Source organism: Myodes glareolus, chromosome 9 (genome assembly GCF_982192425.1).
Source record: "Myodes glareolus chromosome 9, mMyoGla1.1, whole genome shotgun sequence".
Lineage (NCBI taxonomy): Eukaryota > Metazoa > Chordata > Mammalia > Rodentia > Cricetidae > Myodes > Myodes glareolus.
Genome location: NC_142034.1, coordinates 16,648,032 through 16,664,110, shown reverse-complemented (window position 1 = coordinate 16,664,110; position 16,079 = coordinate 16,648,032). Strand labels below are relative to the sequence as shown.

At 50.6% G+C, this 16,079-nt stretch overlaps 1 protein-coding gene across 5 annotated transcripts; it reads left to right on the top strand.

Annotated features, from left to right (window-relative positions):
- The first annotated feature begins 4,157 nt into the window (after positions 1-4,157).
- LOC125407992 (angiotensin-converting enzyme-like protein Ace3) lies at positions 4,158-15,584 on the top strand. 5 transcript variants are annotated; one of them, XM_048445970.3, is made up of 15 exons: positions 4,158-4,308; positions 4,398-4,534; positions 4,911-5,069; positions 5,313-5,400; positions 5,525-5,668; positions 6,433-6,624; positions 6,709-6,806; positions 6,894-7,066; positions 7,393-7,616; positions 7,762-7,906; positions 10,001-10,099; positions 10,274-10,396; positions 12,794-12,978; positions 13,458-13,837; positions 15,247-15,584. In XM_048445970.3, exons 1-14 carry the CDS (start codon positions 4,209-4,211, stop codon positions 13,820-13,822), a joined length of 2,232 nt encoding a protein of 743 aa, XP_048301927.1. In that variant the 5' UTR covers positions 4,158-4,208; the 3' UTR covers positions 13,823-13,837; positions 15,247-15,584. The 5 variants fall into 5 exon arrangements, with proteins under 5 accessions (XP_048301927.1, XP_048301928.1, XP_048301926.1 ...); XM_048445971.3 differs by having other exon boundaries at positions 15,121-15,584; XM_048445969.3 differs by having other exon boundaries at positions 15,116-15,584.
- The last annotated feature ends 495 nt before the right edge of the window (positions 15,585-16,079 follow it).

Genomic DNA, 16,079 nt, shown 5'->3' with positions numbered 1-16,079 from the left:
TCCTGGGTGCCCTTCTACTACAGGACCTGACTCGCTGAGCGTGCCGAAACCCTACAGTCACTTAGACTCCAGCCACGCCAGCTCTGTTGTCCCCTTTGTGAGTGGACAGCCGGGGTTCCCCAATGGGGCCACACCACACAGGCACTGCCCAGGGAAAGAGCAATAACCGGCGATAGGCCACCTGCTCACCCCAGAACACAGACCCTCACTCTGAGCCTTCTTTTGGAAAGCTTACTTGGATTTTGGGGAGTGTCATTTTAAGGAACTTTTTAAAAACAGTTTTCCTCTACGTGTTTATGTGGGAAATTTGGAAAACTCTGAATAAAAGCCCATGATAGCAACATCAAGAAGTTCAAACACTGCTAATACTTTGGTGTGCCTCATCCCAGCCTTTCCCCCAATACATAAATGGGATAATGTAAATAGAATACCCCTGTATTCGGTGTGTCTACCCCCCCAAACATAAATGCATCTACTCTCAAATATTTAATTATCAAATCTAGCTCTTGGCCAAGTGGAAATCCGTCAGATTTCTGGGACATAATCTTCCAGCCTGGTCCCATACCCCCCCAAACATAAATGCATCTACTCTCAAATATTCAATTATCAAATCTAGCTCTTGGCCAAGTGGAAATCCGTCAGATTTCTGGGACATAATCTTCCAGCCTGGTCCCACCTCTGTTAGGAGCCTCAGCCCAAAGTGCCCCTAGGCTTTGCTGATATTTTTACCCTAGTAGGGTTCACAGCTCCAATTTCTGGCCCCTAATATCCTTAGCCTGGTTTTTACTGCTCAGTCTCTAGTGTGTATGTGTGTGTGTGGTGTGTCTCTGTGCGTGCATGTGTGTGTACATGTGTCTGTCTGTCTGTCTGTCTGTCTGTCTGTGTCTGTGCAGGCCTCTCCCATGCAGGATATGGAGTTGAGGAATTTTGGATTTGCAAGGGGGTAGACGTTTGCAATTCAGCAAGACAATGAAACTTATAAACATGCCTTCCAGACTGTTCCAATCCGTACGTATACCACAGACTTTAGCTCCTCACCCCACCCCCTTCCCAACCTGTGTTTTGCAGTTTGTTTGCCAGACAAAGGTCATTGTCACATAACCTCATTTCCTATTTTTATAAACTACAGAGGTTCATGCTGCCTTTCGGGGCTGTGGGCAACGTGAGGTCACCAGCCTTCACCCAAAGGACCGAGCGAGCTTCAGATTGAGGGCAAAGAATTTCGCCATGTGGTTACTCTGGCCAAGTCTTATCTACTGGACTCTGTGTGTGTGTGTGTGTGTCTGCACGTGCGCGTGTGTGCTCACATGCTCCAGCACCCAGAAGAAGACAACTTACAAAAGTCTGTTCTCCCCTGCCAGAGGGTTCTGTGAGCGGAGCTCAGGTTTCAGGCTTGCACAGCAAGACCTTTGCCCTACTGTGCCCTCTTGCCAGGCCCCCCTCACCTTATTTATTTTTATTGTACAGCAGGCAGGGCACGTGTACATGCAGATACCATGGGCCGCTGTGGAGGTCAGAGGACAGCTTGCAGAAGTTGGTTCCTTCCTTCTGCTGTGTGAGACACAGTTGTCAGACTTGGCACCTTTACCGAATCGTTTCACCAACACCCCGCCCCGGTTAGTTTTTGGGACAAAGTTTCTCTCTGAACCAGGAGCTTGTCAACTCCACTACCCACTGGCCAGGAAGCCCGAAAGATCCTACTGTTGCTGCTCCTGCCAGATCTGGACATGCACTGCTGTACTCAGCTTTTACAAGGGTTCTGGGGATTTGAACTCAGGTCCTTATGCTTGCAAAGTAAGCATTCCCTCGGCACTTTTTGAAACATAGTTGTTTTGAACTTTTTTGTGTTTTGAAACAGGAGTTTTACTATGTATTCCAGACTGAATCTCAGATTCTCAATCCTCCTGCCTCAGCCTCCTGAGTACCAGGGTCTTGTGCATCTGCCAACATTCTTAAGCACTACACTTGTTCAAGCTCCTGTTTATGCTTCCTCGGGTGAGTGAGGCGGGGTGGGGTCCACCTGAAAGTTGGCAGAGAAAGAGGAGGTAGTGATCCTCCTGCCTCGGCATCCCAAGTGCTGATATTACAGGTGTGAGCCACACACTTGGTCATCTGGCCAGTACATATTTTTCACAACTCATCCATGGGTTTTATTTTGTTTTAAATTGCATTTATTTATTGGGGATTGCTTACCACAGTACACCGGGAAGGTTTGAGGACAACTTCCCCAAAGATTCGCTGGGATCTGCTCCATTTCACTGTCCCTGTCACTGAGCGCAAGCTGGATTTGAGTCCAGCTGCCAGTTGTGTGTCTGTGAGCATGTTCCTTAGCCCCTCTGCTTGTCTCCATCTGAACGGGGTCTCGATCAAAGTGCCTACCTCATAGGTTTGTTACAAAGACTGCGCTGGTGAAAGTCCCCCACCATGCCCAGTCCCTGGAAGGTCCTGTGTGGGACTGGCTACTGTAGTCACAACTGACCCTAGATTGTTCTCTTCTCTTTGAGAAGGTTGACTCCTGAGTCATCTGTCTATGTGAGGGGTAGATGCTGCTCAGTCAGTAGAGTGCCTGCCTGGCATTCACAGAGCTCAGACCTAATCCCCAGCATCACATAAACCAGGGTTGCCTCCAGTGCTAGGGAACTAGGAGGAGAATCAGTTGTTCAAGGCCATCCTCAGCTTGGTAAGTCCAAGGCTAGACTAGGCTCCAAGAGATCCTTCCTATAAAGAAAGAGGTCAGGGCTAGAAGGAAAGAGGGAAGGAAGGAAGGAAGGAAGGAAGGAAGGAAGGAAGGAAGGAAGGAAGGAAGAAGAAATCAAGCCTTTTGGCTTCCTACTTTATAGAATATGTCACATCTATACTGTAGGAGGTGACCAGCTGCAGGGTCCAGGCACCAGGTCTGCAGCTTTGGGGCAGAGGCACTGTGACTTCCCACATGGCCACAGGTCTTCAGCCCCTGCTTACTTCTCCACTGTCTTCTTTATCTACTATCTGGAGAGCCCCTTTTCTCGTTTTCTAGCTCAGCTATGCATTTTGCTTTTGCTGGACATGGGGATACATGCCTTTGATTCCAGAATTCCCCAGGTAAAGGCAGAAACATTTTAGTTCAAGACCAGCCTTAGGCTACCGAGCAAGACTCCATCTCAACGATACAAAACCTCATGCTCTTTCCAGCAGGGCTCTTGCCATGCTTCATCCTGCTTTATCAACACGCCTATACTTGAAGCAAGAAGGGCTTCCCTGTATGATTAATCAGTCCAGCCCTCTTTTCTTAGATTGTAAATGTCTTGACAACAATAACAAATATTTGGTGTGGGGGTTACTGGTCAGTTTCAATGGTCATGGTGTCAGCACATGTAAAAGGGGTGGGTGGTCCTAGGCTGAGGATAGAGGAAGCACGGGGTAGAAAGAGTCTGCAGGTACAGGAAGATGAATCCGAGAAAGAATCCCAAAATACAACAGGTTGGACCGTGCTTCCAAATACCAAGAGCTAGCAGAGAACAGGGTCTCTCGGTTGACTTTGAAACTAGTCTCAGGTACTCACAGACATGGAACCTAAGTGGAGGGCAGCAACCACACTTCACACCGCACAGAGCCCTGACAGCTCCTACAGAACCAGGTCTGAGGGAAAGAGCAAGGGAGCCCTGGAGCCAAACGTGAGTCTCCTGAGAGAAAAAGGCCAAAAATATGGGCCTGAGAGAAGTTAGAAGAATCTGGGAAGATGAGGCTTAAGACCTCATCTTATGAGTCTAAAGACCCAAAAATGTAACTTCTGCCCATGTATCCACCCATCCATCCATCATCCATCCATCTATGCATCCATCCATCCATCTAAGCATCCAACATCCCACTTACTAAAGTGACCCCAGCCTGTGAAGGGGGATGTCTCAACAGTCCCTAGCCAAAGCCCAAGGTTTCCTCCAACCCCAGGGAAAAGTGACAAAATAAAACACGTTCTGACTTGAAAAGTCAGATTCTCCTCTTAGCTCTGCCACTAGCTAGCTGTGTTCGCCAGGTCACATGACTTGATTCTGCTGGACCTTCAAAGGTCCCTCACCTGCATAATGAGGGCAGTTGCACGAGAGGCCGGGTAGGCAATCTTTCTAGTTCTAACATTCCATGGTAGACCCTTTGGCCCCTGATGTCACAAATATGGAGCTGACTCGTGATTGGCCACTGCTTCTCCCAGCTCTGCTGCTGTTCTCTTGGTCATGGGAAGAAGAGGGACTTGCCCTGGGCCTTCCCTTCTTGTGCTCCTCTGTTACGGGCAGCTCTTGCCATGGCTCAGGACTGCGGGACAGCCAAGCTTAGGTACGGCTGGGACCTGAAGGAAGGACCAGATCAGAGGACTGGGAAGGGGCAGGCCCGTCCCCAGGCCCACATGACCCCCTTCCCTGCAGACGAGTTCTACAATGAAACGCAAGCAAAGATATTCCTGCAGTTTTATGAGCAAACATCCCGAATTGTGTTTAACGAGTTCATGGAGGCCACTTGGAACTATGTCACCAACATCACCAAGCGAAATCGAAAGAACATGGTGTAGTACCATTTACCCTCCAGGTCCTCCCTCCCCTTGATCTTCTTAGGGATCCTGGGGGTTGGGGGTCATAGTTCCTGCCCTGTGTCCATAATATGTGGAAAGAGGGACACTCCAAAACACACGTCAAAATGGATCGCAAGCTCCAGGCCTTTCAGGGGCCTTGAATTTTCTTTACATAATAATTTCTGGATTATTTGCCCTTGCAAGTTTTACCTCTTTCCTTTTAAGGACTTTAGCATCCTCTCACTTTTAGCAAATCTTCAATGATTTTGGGCCCTCAAAGTGGGCTTTGAGGGTGTGGCCTCAGAATTCAGCGTGGGACCCGTACGTCATCCCCCATCTGCCACAACCAATATGATCACCTTGTTTGCAGTTTCAGAAGGAGGTGGAGAGGTCTCAGTTCATGATGTACTTTGGTAGCCGAGCCCGCTTGTTTAAGACAGACCATTTCCAGAGCCCGGAAGTGAAGCGCATGCTGAGTAAGCTGCAGAACATAGACAAGTCGGCCTTGCCCACGGAGGATCTCCGGGAGGTGATAGCCAGATCCCCAGGCCTCCAAGGCACACACTCCGGCAGCCCAGGGGAGGGTGGGTTAGATCTGACTGGGAACCAAGTGTCTCTGGGACAGGAGGGGATGCTGGTGGGGTGGAACCAGAACTGCTTTTGGAGGAGGAGGGGTACTTTAGCCAGGTCTGTCTCTCCTGGCTGGTGGGGCTAGTGTTGGGAGTGGGCCCAAGGGCATGGGCCTGCCCTGGGTGACACCTGCCCCCTCCAGTACAACAGACTTCTGACCTACATGGAGACAACATATAGTACAGCTGAGGTGTGTCTGGATGAGGGTCCCTGCTTGCCTCTGGAGCCTGGTGAGCAACCAAGCCCCACCCCTGACCTCAACTGTGTTCCCTTCCCGAAGGGGAAGCACCTAAGGCGGGTGAGAGTAGAGGTAAGTGGGCATGGCATCCCATGTGGCTCCTATTCTGGGTATAGAACTTGAAGAAATCATGGCCACCTCCAGGGACCATAAGGAACTCCTGTGGGCCTGGCAGCGCTGGCGGGATGCCGTGGGTCGCCAGATCCGTCCTGTGTTTGAGCACTATGTACGTCTTAGCAACAAGGCTGCACAATATAATGGTGAGCAGGCTGGGCACAATGTGTCGGGTCAATGGCCAGGAAAAGAAAGAAGCCTATGCTGCAGGGGGTGCAGGCCACAGCAGAGTGGTTGTGGGTGGGGGAGACAGAGGGGACGTGAGCCCTGTAACTGGTCCCGCAAATAAAGATAGACCCTGCTCTGTGGGCTGGGTGCTGGGGAGACCCTACAACTCTCTAAGTGAAAGGACAGATGCCTGCCTTGCGGACTTCCTCGGCTGGGAGGTGAGACTCCTCTAAAAAACACGCGTCTCTAATGATGCTTAGTATGAAGCCATGGAGGAAGGGGATGCTCGGGACAGGGGAAGAGGAGAGCTTCAAATATATGCTCAGGTGTCTCTGACATTTGCTCATGTTGAAAAGATGAGTACAGGACAGATAAGCAGGAAGAAAGTATCCACACAGAGACCCTGGGTCACAGTGGGAGAAAATCAGGGTTTTAGGGCATTCGAAAGAACCCACATGACCACAGGGCTTTGTGTGATTTAGGGTTCAGGACATGGCCCTAGGAAAGGAGAGGGCCTTACAAGGCATGACCAGGAGCTCCCACTGTGGCAGTCACTAGATAGTTTCTACCTCTGAGCTAGTCTAGGGTGGGTGATACCTGGGGAGGTCGTGTTCACGCCTAAGATCGACCCCCTCCAGGAGCAGGGCGTAGAGATGCTTCCTTAGGGCACGTCCAGGTCTCTTTGCCAGCTCACTGGATGCACGGTGTGAGGGTGAGCACCAGTGAGTCTCTTCTATCTTAGGGTACAAAGACATGGGGGCTTTGTGGAGAGCCAAGTATGAGTCCAACACCCTGGAGGAAGACCTGAAGCAGCTCTTTGATGAGCTGCAGCCACTCTACCTGAACCTGCATGCCTACGTGCGCCGCTCACTGTTCCGCTACTACGGGCCTGAGGTCATCGACCTGCGAGGCCCCATCCCTGCCCATCTCCTTGGTAAGGGCCAGGCTGGTGGTGGACGCAGATGGGAAGGAAGGCCACTCTTGCCTCCCCCTCTTAGCCCCTTCCTCTCCTTTCCAGGGAACATGTGGGCCCAGTCCTGGGAAAACATCTTAGACATAGTCCTGCCCTACCCAAAAAAGCCACCTGAGGACGTCACAAAGATCATGAAGAACCAGGTCAGTGCTGAGCCTTTGGATGTCCCTGTCCCACAGTCCCCTTAGGCAAATGGGCAGACAGAACCATGGTACCTCTTTTGCCCACAGCACTGGAAGCCTGAAAAAATGTTTCAAGAGGCTAACATCTTCATTACCTCCCTGGGACTGCTGCCAGCACCACCTTCTTTCTGGGTAAAATCAATGCTGGAGAGGCCAACTGACGGGCGGGAGGTGGAGTGCCACGCCTCATCCTGGAACTTCTACAAAGGCAATGACGTCAGGTGTCTACAGTCAGCATGGTCTTCAGCCATCATCCTACGCTCACCCCTTTTCTGTTTCTCCACTGGCCATGTAGCGAGGAGTGGGCAGGGGAGAGCAGGGCTGGGAAAAGGGGGTGAGACTCAGGAGTATGCAAGAGAAGGTGGGTTCAGGGAATAGCGGACATGGTCACTGGGTGGCTATAGGGTCTAGAGTGGGAAAACATGGTAGCCAAGGCCCTCTGGTCTCCTGCTTGATGGCCTCAATGCCTTAAAGAAGCTTGAATGAAGAAGCTTTACATGTCCCCAGGGCATCCCCATGCTCCTTGACCCCTACCCTTTAACCCTAGGATAAAGAAGTGCACCGAGGTGACCATAGAAGACCTGCTCTCCATCTTCCACCAGATGGGCCATATCCAGTACTTCTTGCAGTTCCAGAACCTCTCTGTAATCTACCAAGAAGGTGCCAGTCCAGCCTTTGAAGAGGCTGTGGGGTCAGTGATCACCCTCTCAGCCTCTTCCCACAAGCACCTGCTCAGCAGAGGTCTGCTCAGCCAAGAGCACCAGGATTCAGGTGAAGGGGACCAAAGGGATAACGGGAGGGTAGCCTGAGCCTGGGGCTTCAGCTAGGGCTGAGCGGGGACTAAAGCCCTCAGGACAAGGCTGAAGAAAGGGAGGACCAAGAAGCTGCCTCCTGATTGCCCTGACCCTGTCCACAGAGGAGGAGGTCAACTTCCTGTTAGGCATTGCCCTGGAGAAGATTGCCTTCATCCCCTTCAGCTACATGGTAGATGTATTTCGTTGGAAGGTCTTTGATGGCACTATTCCGAAGACCATCTACAACCAGGAGTGGTGGAACCTCAGGTGGGGACGGCGGATGCTTGGCATAAGTGCAGTTCTGATGGCCTGGGAACCTGGGGAAGCCAGGCCGTGTGTGCTGTTAGCAGTTACCAGGCAAAAACATACAGACTGGATGCATAGAGCCAGTATGGTGGCCGCGAGGCCTCGTTCTGACACTGGTGTCAGTAGTGAGCAGGCTTCTGTCTCATCTGTGAACTGGGGACCCTGGCAGTGGCTCTACCTGCTCTGTGAGTGGCCAGGAATCTCACACCATGAAATCAACTAGGCCTCTCTGAGAACAGAGTGGTAACTCTGTAATCCTAGCTACCTGGGAGGTGGAGGCAGGAGGATCAAGAGGAAGGAGGAGAGGACAGGGTCTTGCAGACATGCAAGATCCAGCATCTTGTTGGCTACCTAGCCAGTTGGAGGTCTGATGTAGGATGTCCTTCTGTATGTTATGAATATGTGTCTCTGAGTGGTTGTCTTATCAGCATGGGGACTGGTGGGCTGAGAGAAACCGTGTGAGATGGAGAAAACTCTCCATTTACAAGGTCAGCCTGGACCTCTGTAAGATTCTGTCTTCAAAAGACAAATGCAAAAAAAGAAAAAGAAAAGGCCCAGAAAATGACAGTGATCAACAAGCGGACCCCTGTGGCCTGCTCCCTCCACAGGCCAGGTGAAGGAACGGGACAGGCCTGAGCACTTTGCTTGCTGGAAAGAGTTCCCATGGGAGAGAGGCAGGCCATCACCCCAACACACATGCATGCTGGAACCTTAGCACCCCCAGACTACAGAAAAATTCAGTGACTGTTAAGCAGATTGGACAGAAAATACTCATAACCAAGGCTTCTCCAGGTCCGTAAGGTGTCAGATTACCAAGTCCAAGATTTCTGGTCACATGGGTGGCCTATATACAGCTCTACACCAGGCCCTTGTGGTCATTTAGATCTTTGCAACTGCCCTATCGGGTGCTCTGGCTCAATGAGCTTTCAGCAGCCAACACTCAGAGGTCATATAACCAGCCCAGGTCACACCACATTCTGACATGTGACAGAGCAACTGTTCTTCCATTAGTCCTGCTACTCCCAATCTCCCGGACCGTGTGCTCAGCAGTGTCTTGGCCTGTGTCCTCCAAGTGTGGTCACACCAGGCATCAGGACACCCAAAGGGGGCCCCTTTCCCTCCTCTGTCACCCATGTCCACCGTCAACCAGCCAATGGAACCCAGGGGCAGACCAAGGGCCGCCGTTCCTTGGGTTGTTAAAAGCACCCTCAGGAAAGAAGCCCCACTGCTTTGATGACTTCAGGGTCTGGTCGGAGGTACCAATGGGCCAACAATACAGCAATGAACCTTTCCATTGGCATTCCTCCCAAAGCTGGGCATCCCATCCATTTCACGACAAAACTCAGATTCCCTCAGTCACGTGGTGCTCAGAGGGCCCATACCAGAGCTCCAGGTGTCTGAAGTGTGCCAGCAACTGTCCCTGGGTCTTGCTACCAGCTCCCAGGCCTTAAAACTTTGACTGACTGTTCTGTAAAATGGGAACAGTCGATACTACAACAGCGCAGGGACACTTCTGGGGGTTTGTTGTTGTCTTTGTTTTTGTTTTTTGTTGTTGTTTTTCAAGACAGGGTTTCTCTGTGTAGCCAGGCTGTCCTGGAACTTGTTCTGTAGACCACGCCAGCCTTGAAGCAGAAATCTGCCTACCTCCGCTTCCTAAGTGCTGGGAGTAAAGGCGTGCGTCACTATGCTTGGCTTTCTGTTTTCTTCTTAGCATTGTTTAGATAAAATGACCTGTTTCCTGGTCTATTGTCTAATTCCATCATTAGGACAGACGCAAGCAAGCACCTGACCTCAGTCCCTTGCTGGCATCTCCTCAGAGACAGGGAGACAGGGAGTCCACTTGAAGAGCAGCTGACATGCTCAGTCACTGTTAACCACCGTTCCTGCCATTTCTGAGCCTTGGTGTGTTCTCACTTGTCTAGTCGAGGAAAATGCACAGAGCAGCCTCTGCAAGGCAGGCCCAGATTGGCTGAGCACACACACATGCTTCAAACAAGAAAAGGCTCCGAGAACCTTTCAGAATCCAGGGCCAAGCCCCTATCTCTCTCCCACCAGGTTGAAGTACCAGGGCCTGTGCCCACCTGTTCCTCGATCAGAAGAAGATTTCGACCCCGGGGCCAAGTTCCACATTCCTGCCAACGTGCCCTACGTCCGGTAAAGGTCTGGGCCCCGTTGGGAGAGCTGGCTGGGATCTGGGAGACACGGGGACTGGGTGGAGAAGTTCCACAAAGTGCAAAGATGGGCTACTGTAGCCACTGCAAGGCCAGCAGGTTTGGGTTTCCTACGCCCGCCCTCCCCTCTGCAGTGGCCTTCTCCTTCTCCTCCCAGCTACTTCCTCAGCCTAGTGCTCCAGTTCCAGTTTCATGAAGCACTGTGCAGGGCCTCAGGCCACGCGGGCCCTCTGCACCGTTGTGACATCTACAACTCCAAGGTGGCCGGGAAGATGCTGGGGTGAGCATCATACCCCCCTGGTTTCCGCTCAGTTCCCACTGTCTCACAACAGTGTTAATCAGCCACCCTGTGTCCAGCAGGGGGCAGTAAACCACATCATAAATAAATCCTCTAATACCAAAAGGAGCCGGAAGTAGAGAGAAGACTTTAGTGAATATGTCCAGGGTCAGGAAGTCCAGCCAGAAACCAAATGCAGACATGGAAGAAAAAGATGTGTTTTCTTCATGTCACAGTGGTGTGCAGGAAAAGAGAGGAGAGGGGAGGGAGGGACTTTGGAAGTGAAGGGGGCAAGAAGTTGGAGTTGTCAGGCCTGCCTTGACAGCCACTTAATAGCCTAATGGCTAAAAAAGGGCTCATTTTGTTTAAAAAGAAAGAGAGAAAGAAAGAAAGAAAGAAAGAAAGAAAGAAAGAAAGAAAGAAAGAAAGAAGGAAAGAAGGAAGGAAGGAAGGAAGGAAGGAAGGAAGGAAAGAAAGAAAGAAAGAGAGAGAGAGAAAGTTTCTTCACCAAATGGTCAAGTGTGAGGAGCCAGAGACCCAAGCCCCAGTACGTTGCGATATTTATGGGCTCTGGTGTGGGGAAAGGTGATTGGGAGTTAATAGAACACGAAGCAACTGAATTTGGAAGGTTTATTCAGGTTTCCCCCGATTCACAGGGAAGGGAGTAGAGCAGGAAAAAAGGGAGATTCTTTCTAAGTCTTCTGCCTAACATAGTGTCCACGTGCTTCTGCCTTCTGGACCCATCCTCCATGTACGTGCTGGGCTGGTTCTGATGCGAACAGAGAGTGAAAGTGGACCTTGGTTGTATGGTTTCTTAAAGTCCCCCAGTCATGATGGTCCTGGTATCGTCTGTGGACTGTATTGTCATTTTGGAGAGTGAGGCAGTGCCCAACAACCAGCCCTACAGCCCTTTATTGGCGGCTTGTAGTTGGGCTCTGGTCACACATCCCACAGCCCACGGGGCTGTTTTTACACAAGCAGATTCTCAGTGGTCAACACTATTCTTTCAGTTGTGTATGGTAGTGCAAGAATCCAGGAGGCTGTGGCAGGAGGATAATGAATTCAAAGCCAGCTAGTAAGACCTTCGCCCACCCTAGGTTTTTCCTATACCCAGAATCTAACATCTGAAAAACTTGAATCAGCTGGGAGTCATGATTTATTTTTCCTCTTATTTTATTCTTTACAGCTCTGTGCTTTATTCTCTAATACTAAATCTTAACAGAGCCAGGAGGTGGTGGTGCACGTCTTTAATCCCAGCACTCGGGAGTCAGGGGCAGGCGGATCTCTATGAGTCGAAGGCCAGCCTGGTCTACAAGAACTAGTTCCAGGACAGGCTCCAAAAGCAACAGAGAAACTCTGTCTGGAAAAACCAAAAAGATTTCCCTCAGTGATTTCTTTTCTCTTTCCTTTCTTCCTTTGTTTCCTTTTTTGAAAGGTGGGGGAATCAAACCCATGCAAATCACACATGTTAGGCAAATGTATTCCATAGTTTCTGCTAGATACCCCCTGGTCTTCAGTTCCCACGTCTGGCTCCAGCAGCATGTGCAAATCTGGCAAATGACAAATCCCTTCATCATTGTGTGACTTGGTACTGTCTACAATGAAAGGCAGATATTCATGTTACTGATGAGGAAACCAAGGCTGAGAGAGGTTAAACGCCTAGGGTTATACGGTCTCTAAGTAGCATTGCTGGGTTTTGAACCTGGGTACCCCATACAGTGACCTCTAAGCTTCCAAGTCCTATCTCTTTCCTGATTAGACCCTGGAACAACAGGTTGAGAGATGTCAGCTTCTGCCCAGTGCCGCTGTTTGGCAAGGTCAGGGTAAAGAGCCTGGAGCTTTGGCACCCTCTGCACCATCCTGTGGTGAATGCAGCGAGCCTGCCATCTGCCACCAAGTCCTGGGTGTGCGTCAAGGCAGCTGATATTTGTGCAGCGCTGCAGGTGTTACACAGAGAACCTCCCATGGTCGCTTGGATTCTCTCAGTCCTTCCCTGTGTGGCCAAGAAGGACCAAAGGGCTGTAGCTTTCGCAAATACATCAGGGTAAAAAGAGGCTCAGGCTGGTTGCCTCTTTGAGTTGAGAATGACAATGCCCACGGTAACACTAATGCCAATCAGCAGCAAGAGCTGGAATTTATTGCTTCCCAGAATGCTAGCAGCCTTGTCCTGCTACCTCCACTTATGGAGATGAGAACGGAGCCTCGGATGAGTTATTTGTCCACGGTACCACAGGGACGGAGCTGAGTGTGACACCCAGGGAAATCATGCTCCCATCCACGGTGCTGAGCTCTGGGGTCTTGGCTGGCGAAGTTCAGAAGTTAGAGCCATGTAAACTGAGGGCTCCCAGCGGCACCTACTGACACCCCCACATAGTCTCACAGATGACCCCCCTCCCCCAGGGATGTCCTGAAGCTGGGTTCCAGCCGGCCCTGGCAGGAGGTCCTAAAGGAGATGACTGGACAGTCCAATATATCCTCCAAGTCCTTCTTGTCCTACTTCAAGCCGCTGCTGAACTGGCTGGTGAATGAGAATGTGAAGCAGGGGGATATCCTCGGCTGGCCGGACTACAGCTGTTCTTTTGAAGGTTGGACAAAACTAATTTTGGCCCTAGTTCTGATGCAGCTTGAGGTCCTGCCCTATCCTGCTCTGAGTCAATCCTAAACTCTAGACAGTTTATGGCCTGACATGGGCCAGCACAGTAGAGTTCGGTAAACCCCAAATGTGCCAGACCGGGGTCAACCTCAGCCAATTCCATGGTCCATACACAGTTCTTATCTCTATGATTTCTTTGTACATCATCCAGCCAAGACTGCCATGCTGGCCTCTGGTCAGTGGGCAGAAGCCCCCAAGCTGAGCTCTGTGGTGTTACATCATCCCACCCACCTACATCTTCTCTTCCTTTTTTTTTCCCCTCGCTGCAAGGCAATCCCCACACCTGTGGCCTGAGACCGAGAGAGAAGCCAGTGATCATCAGCTCCTTCCTGGCAGCCACAGGGAACCCTAGGGCCCCTTCCCCAGGCTTTCTTGCTCTGTAAGATGCTTCTATTATTGTTTTTTCTGCAGAGAAAAACACAGACAAAGTGTCGTTCCTGGGGATGGTGCTGGAACCTGAGCAGGCTCACCTGGGGCAGTGGGTGCTGCTAAGCGTGAGCATTGCCATGCTCCTCCTCATCCTGGGGCTGGGCTGTAGGCTGCGCTACTTGGAAAAACAGTCACTGGACAAGGACACAATGATACTCAGCACCCTGCCTTACACCTACTTTCTGGGCATAGCCATGGAACCCCGGAAGGCAGCCCGAAAGCAGTGGATCCTGCTGGGTCTCTGCTTCATCCTCATCCTGTGCTTTATTGGCCTGCTCATTCGGATGCTCACCCAACACAGCAGGAAGCCTCCATGGATGAGATCTGAGTCACATAGATGGGAGTAGCCACCATAGAGACTGGTGAGGCTGGGGGGAAAGGGCAGGGGTATGGCTGAGACAGACAGGCCAGGGAGGAGATGGTCTGCAGGCATAGTGCCAACTGTCATGGGGTGCAGCTGTGGCAGATCTGTGACCACGTGTGATCTATGTGTATCCTGGGTTCCAGGTCAACCGTACTTGCCCACAGTGACTCAGACACGGCGGTTTTAGGGAGTCAGTGGCTGTGTTCCTTTGAAACAGCCTATCCGCCAAGTCATACTGAGAACTGACTCTCCATACATCCTTGCTTTTTTCCTTTTCCAGGCACTTGGATATGGGGCTTGCCTAGGGCTACAGGATCTAAGGAATCCCTAGAAAAAGAACCTGCTGCAGTCTGCTTACAAACTGCCCTTCAGTAGGACTAGGCATTCCTTTATGAATTGCTGATGCCCAGCTCCTGAGTCCTGTGCTCTGTGTCTAGCCTACAGTACTCTAATGGTCTTCTGCCATGCCCTTTCAGTTTGCATAATCCAGGCCCCTAAAAGGCTCTTTGTTTGACCACCTAAAATGCAAGTAACCTCACAAACTGCTCCATCGCTCTCCCCACCCCAGGCCAGCCCTCACGAATGGAGACAGTGGGTAGCTGGGCACTGAGCCAGGCATGATTAATGATTGACTTCTTTAATATTTAAACAAAGCTCATCTCCAGTCACTCTGCTCCGGAGATAGCCTTGTTCAACACACACACACCTGCTGCCTGGCCCGTTGCCCTGGAGAGCAAGCACAGGGCAAACAGCACCTTTCCAGGCTCAGTGGGAGAAGGGAGAAGACAGCCATGAGGGAGGGCATTTGGGAATCTGATGTTCTAAGGGTAATTTTGTGAAAGTGGGGAAGGGCCCCTTTTTAACCCTCCCTCTTCAACCTGTTCCGTTCTGCCTCCTGATCACAGTGATACCTCACTCAATATTTTCAGGTAAGTTAGGACCAAAGTTCCGGGCACTCCTGGGAAGCCTGGGAGTCCGTATTTGACAGAGAAAAGGGGAGGTTTGAGGGGGAATGTTTATAACCTGAAGCCACAGAAAAGAGACACCAGTTAACCTAAGCATGAGGCCAGCTTTCCTTATACTATCTGAACTCAAATCATAGGTTGAGAGGACTCAGCAATGAGTGGGATCCCTACTCCAGCACCCTGTCTGATGTCTCTATCATAGATCCTGTTATTTATTTATTGCTATTGCATTTGTTTGCCCTCATTATTAGCTGTCAGATCCACTTGGCTTAATGCGCACCAGGACAACTCTGTGTAATGTCTCTGATCAGCACAGGCCCTGGTACACATGCGGACTGGGAAAATGTTTGCAGGAATAGCTCCCTGCCTGAGTCCATCCTCAGAGCTCAGCCGCCTGAATACTGACTGCGAGAGAGACACTGTCCCCACCTCTCTTCCACAGCCTGCTCCCCACATTGAGGGACAGCCAAGACACCTCTGCCCCCCAGGAGGCCACACTTGGCAGCTCTCTCTTCTCTCAGCCACTGTGGCCGAGGTCCCCCACCAGGTATTGTGACTCTGCGTGGCAAAGGCACATCCAGCTGCCGGGGACTCCCTGCCTTTCACCTGGACCACAGCAGAAGCCTCGCTGAACCTCCTTGGCCTTCTCCCCTTCCCCATCCACTTTGTAAAGTTTATTTCTGCCAGAATGTTTCCTTTGAATGCCTTCAAATTTCCTTCTGAACATCAAACTGCTTAAGAACTTAGTTGTCCATCAATTAAACCTGGATGTTCAGATTAGTATTGGGAGCTGTCTATCAGTTATTGTTTTCTTCTGTCTTTTCACCTTTCCCATCATCCGGTTCAGTCCCTTTTCACTGATGCCCTCCTTAGGTTTGTGCATGCTCCACTTTAAATGCTTGCTACTAAGACGTGGCTCAAAATTGATCTTGGGACCTTCTGCAAAGTTTCAAGTCTATCACGATACTTAGTGAATGGTGGTCCTTCTTTGCTTTCTCTCAAAAAACAAACAAACAAACAAACAAACAAACTTGTTCAATAAACTTCATCCTGCCCCAATTTGCTTCTTTTAGTGTGTTCATTTTTAATCATTATACAGATACGTTTATCAGTGGTCAATTGTTAATAGGCAGTTTAGATCCATTCCTTGTTGAAGATCTTCCTGTGTGTGAAGAGCTCCAAGGCCCCTGAAGATGCCGAACAGAACAATTTTTTGGCATCTTCATGTGTATCCTTCCTCATCTTCCTAGAACAGGCTTCAGTTGGATTTTCCGC

What these genes read in the sequence shown, in the direction of transcription:
- LOC125407992 (XM_048445970.3), top strand. Translation starts at nt 4,209, where the DNA reads ATGGGAAGAAGAGGGACTTGCCCTGGGCCTTCCCTTCTTGTGCTCCTC. An exon ending in CAGGAGTGGTGGAACCTCAG is followed by an intron (nt 7,907 to 10,000) that starts GTGGGGACGGCG and finishes CTCTCCCACCAG; the next exon opens with GTTGAAGTACCAGGGCCTGT. An exon ending in CTACAGCTGTTCTTTTGAAG is followed by an intron (nt 12,979 to 13,457) that starts GTTGGACAAAAC and finishes TTTTTTCTGCAG; the next exon opens with AGAAAAACACAGACAAAGTG.